The sequence below is a fragment of the Gavialis gangeticus genome, unplaced genomic scaffold (genome assembly GCF_001723915.1).
Source record: "Gavialis gangeticus isolate Ggan-Ray unplaced genomic scaffold, GavGan_comp1, whole genome shotgun sequence".
In the NCBI taxonomy this organism is placed as follows: Eukaryota; Metazoa; Chordata; order Crocodylia; family Gavialidae; genus Gavialis; species Gavialis gangeticus.
Genome location: NW_017729031.1, coordinates 57,253,181 through 57,257,361, shown reverse-complemented (window position 1 = coordinate 57,257,361; position 4,181 = coordinate 57,253,181). Strand labels below are relative to the sequence as shown.

At 44.4% G+C, this 4,181-nt stretch overlaps 1 protein-coding gene across 1 annotated transcript in view; it reads left to right on the top strand.

Annotated features, from left to right (window-relative positions):
- CHRNA1 (cholinergic receptor nicotinic alpha 1 subunit) overlaps window positions 1–4,181 on the top strand; it is a 22,882-nt gene that overhangs the window by 9,052 nt on the left and 9,649 nt on the right. The window contains exons 6-7 of the mRNA XM_019522952.1: window positions 636–873; window positions 3,022–3,245. Coding sequence (XP_019378497.1) covers window positions 636–873; window positions 3,022–3,245 — 462 coding nt within the window. The remainder of the gene's footprint in view (window positions 1–635; window positions 874–3,021; window positions 3,246–4,181) is intronic.

Here is a 4,181-nt window from a genome sequence, read left to right as displayed (position 1 = left end):
TTTAACATAAACTGATTTGACAGACGTTACACATAAACTTATTTGGCTCAGACAGGTTTATGCAATGTCTGTCTCAGACCCCTTGCTGGTTTAAGTTAAATCAGAGTTCCCCAGCATCCCAGCATGCTCTCTGTACTGGGCGGGGCTCTCTGCTCCACAGCAGGGCTGGCCCCTCCCCTCTGTTCCCTAGCTGGAGCTCAGCACAGATTTGAAGGCACAGCAGGGTCTGCCTGGCTTCCCCATGCCCTCCTCTCCTCCCCCTCTCACCCCTCACTGCTTAAGCAGAGATCCCTTCCTCCTCTCTGCCACAGCAGGAACCATAGCCAGCATGTGGCAAGCTATGTAATGGTGTCTGAACCTCTTTCCCTGTTCCTTTCTAAGCTAGTTCCTCTTGCTTAAGCTATTACATTGCACATTTCCTTTTTTTCTTCAACTTGTTTATAGATGACTCTCTAAAGTATTTTGTTGAACCACATTTAAAAAGCAATATATTAAAATAAAGTAACATAAAAAGGAAAGGTTGGTTTGCTTACAATACCAGACACAAGATTTGTTTATTAATCCAATGAGTCTGTGATGAGGTTGGATAACAATTCAATAAATCCAATTTTAAGAACTCTCATTTATCCTGCCAGGAGAGTGATCACCCAGATCTGAGTAATTTCATGGAGAGCGGTGAGTGGGTGATGAAATACTACAGAGGCTGGAAGCACTGGGTTTACTATGACTGTTGTCCTAACACGCCCTATCTAGATATTACCTATCACTTCATCATGCAGCGTTTACCTCTCTACTTCATTGTGAACGTCATCATTCCCTGTCTGCTCTTCTCATTTTTAACTGGGTTAGTGTTTTATCTACCCACAGATTCAGGTATGTGTATTTATTCATTTTACTGCACTAAGTACCTATTTAGGTGCTGACAGAAGTGATATTTGTTGCATGATCAGAGCCTTGAAAGCACTCTACAGCCTTGAAAGCCTTGACAGAAAAGCATGGCTGCAGAGTGCTTTAAAAGTGCTCAAACACATGACAAATTAACTCACATTTAATAGGGGTTCAGATAAAGGTGCTCCCAGGAGGAGTGCCTTCAGTAACTTCCATTTGTCCCTGCAATGCTGTCTGGAGGATGGGAGGGGGGGAAAGGCAGGAGAAGGAGCTCCAGTCTGGGGTTTGCCCAGCCTGAGCTGGAATGTGTAGGTGGGAAGATTGGAGCCACCCCCACCCAGGAGGGGGGCTCCAAAATACCCATTCCCCTTCCATCTCCTATCTACCTGCCCCCTCCACCCCCAGCACAGACTGGGCAAACCCCAGACCAGAGCTCCCTCCCCTGCCTTCTCCCCCTCCCATCCTGCAGACAATACTGGAGTTGGGGGCGTGGCTAGGGGAGATAGGCTGCAGGCAGGCAGCCTCTTTCTGCTGGATCAGCTCCGAAGTGGAGCTTGATTTCCCACCCCCCCAATCAAATAGTAAATGCTTATTGAGTTGGGGGAGTCACTGTAACTCAGGGCACTTTCTGCAAAGCACCATGAGTTACAGTGGGGAATTGCATGCCTGTCAGCACCCTTACTCTCAAAGGAACTCATGACAAATGCCATTCTTCACAACTGGCCTGGTTTTGAGAGATCCTCAGCAGCTATAACTCCCACTGAGATCAGTGGAGAGGTGCTCAGTGCTAGTGCTTGCCAAGATCAGGCCCACAGACTAGGATGATAACTATAAGGCTATCTTTAAAAGCTCTGAAACTGCTGATTTTTGAGTAAATTAAGCTGATCCTGATCCTTTAGATCAGGATCAGCCTAATTTAATCAATGGCAAAATGTCTATGTAACTTCAGTGGTAGCAGGATTCAAACAATTGATTTTTGCCTTGTAATATATTTAATATATTAGCAGAATGCACAATAAACAAGTTAATGGTGCCATTGAAACCTCTGAAGTACTGTGTTAGCATTGTGGGAGGAAGATTATCAGTTATTTTCAATTAGCTTCCCTGATATCACAAATAAATTAGTAACCCTGGTTTCCTCCTGGCCTGTAGTGTCCCATGGTTAACCCTGAGGAAAAAAACATCTTTTTATTGCAATGCTTGCCTATGCAAAATTAATTTTAAGCCATGTCTGGAGTTTTCCCTATCTGTTAGTAATATAATTCCCTTTAATGAAGGACTTCAAGGAAAGGTTTTAAAAGATGACTTGCAACTAGACTGAATAGACAAATAATATTGTATGGATTGGTTTTGTCATCCTTACTCCTTAAAAAAGTCTCAAAGACCAAGAACAAATGCTGTTTTGTCCATCCCAATGTAGGATTACCACGTTGCCACCTGGAGCAAAACTAAAACATCTAAAGGAACTGAGATCAATCCAGTGCCAATTTGCTATGTTCAGTTACTTAACTCCTACAGATCTTTGGAATACATGTAACAAAGAAATGGTCAATGCTTTCAATCTGTCAACAGACCCAGTCATGCTGTGGCAGAGTCAAGCTTGAAGCTGAAGGATGCTTGTAGAAGTGCAGTGAGGCTGCTCCGACATGCTGTGAGTACAGCATGTTGGAGCAGACTTGGTTTACCGACTCTGCTGGAGTGTGGTAATTACCGTGCTCCAGCAGACTCCAACATCACATGTATCACCATTCCTGTGCTGAAAAAAGGGGTGCTTTAACTAAACCTCATTAAAGTCACCATTTTTCAGCAAAGGGATGCTGATATACATGAGGCTCCAGGTGCTTTAATTAGAACAGCTCTTGAAGCTGTTCTAATTAAAGTGCCACCCACCTTCCCCCTCCCTTGGAGCCTATATATAAATACCTGAAGGTTTTATCCAACCTTGGTTCTTCCATAGTGGTACAAGGACATTAATGATGAAATAGCTTGATTTTCTTTTTTGGGTTGTGAGGTGTTATGAAATAGTATAAATGTACAACAGCCACGAGATCACATTTCTCTACCTGAATAACACTCTCTTCACTATATGTTGTTATGATGTTAACTGCAATGTTGCTTATTTCTTCATGGCAGGTGAGAAGATGACCCTAAGCATTTCTGTTTTGCTGTCTTTGACTGTATTTCTTCTGGTCATTGTGGAGCTGATTCCTTCTACCTCCAGTGCAGTGCCCTTGATAGGCAAATACATGTTGTTTACCATGATATTTGTAATAGCTTCAATCATTATTACAGTCATTGTAATCAACACCCACCATCGTTCCCCAAGTACTCACACTATGCCACAATGGGTCAGAAAGGTGAGAATGGTTATTTACTGACAATTTCTCTGTTTCAGCAAAGCACTGAGTATTTCACTGTCAGGCTTTCTGATTAAAAAAAAAAAACCAAAACCTGAAAGCATTGGGGAAGTGAATACATTACAGTGTGTCAATTTTAAGGGATGGAATTAGAGCCAGTGTTTACTTGCTCTTTAGGGGGAGAAATATTGTATCATATCTACCTTACCAAGTCAAATCTTGAAGTATCACAATCCAGGTAAAACTCTGGGCAGACAGTATCAGGGTTCCCCCCTCTTTTAAACAGCTAAATGGTCTGTGCATAGATACACTTTCAAGGGAAGGCAAAAGGAGGTGCCATCAGCAAGCACAGAGAAAAGGAAATAGGACACTTGTACTTGGTTTAGGTTAATTATGTAGCTCCTCATGAGAACCTATGAACAAGGCTGCCCAGCTGGTGGCCTGCAGGCCAGTGCTGCTGCCTCTTCTGCTGATGTACAGCAGAAAAGGGTCTTTGAGCAAGCTGCTCCACTGCTGCCTCCACAATTGTGGGGGCAAAGAGATGGCCACACACTACCTGTGCAGCCCGTGTGGCAGGTGGCTATGTGCTGCCCATGCAGCAGGGCTCAGGGGGCTGTGCACTTCCAGCACTGCCCCTGCAACAGGAAGACAATCATAGGGAGCTGCAAGGATCCCAGGGGCCTTTTCCTGCAGTGTAAGACTCATGTGATATATGGTCCCCGGCCACCCTGAAGATGGATAGCCCTGCCATAGGACATCAGGCTTCATAATTTCAGCCCCATTCAGTGGCCAGTTTCATCAACCAGCCAAGAGGTCCATCTGCACCCGCTATACAGAGTTTATGTGAGCTTACCCATGACAGCTCCCTACCCCATGCTGCAGGAGAGTGACTAACAGGACTCCAGCTGGAGCCAAGGGATTCTTCCCTGCCCTCCC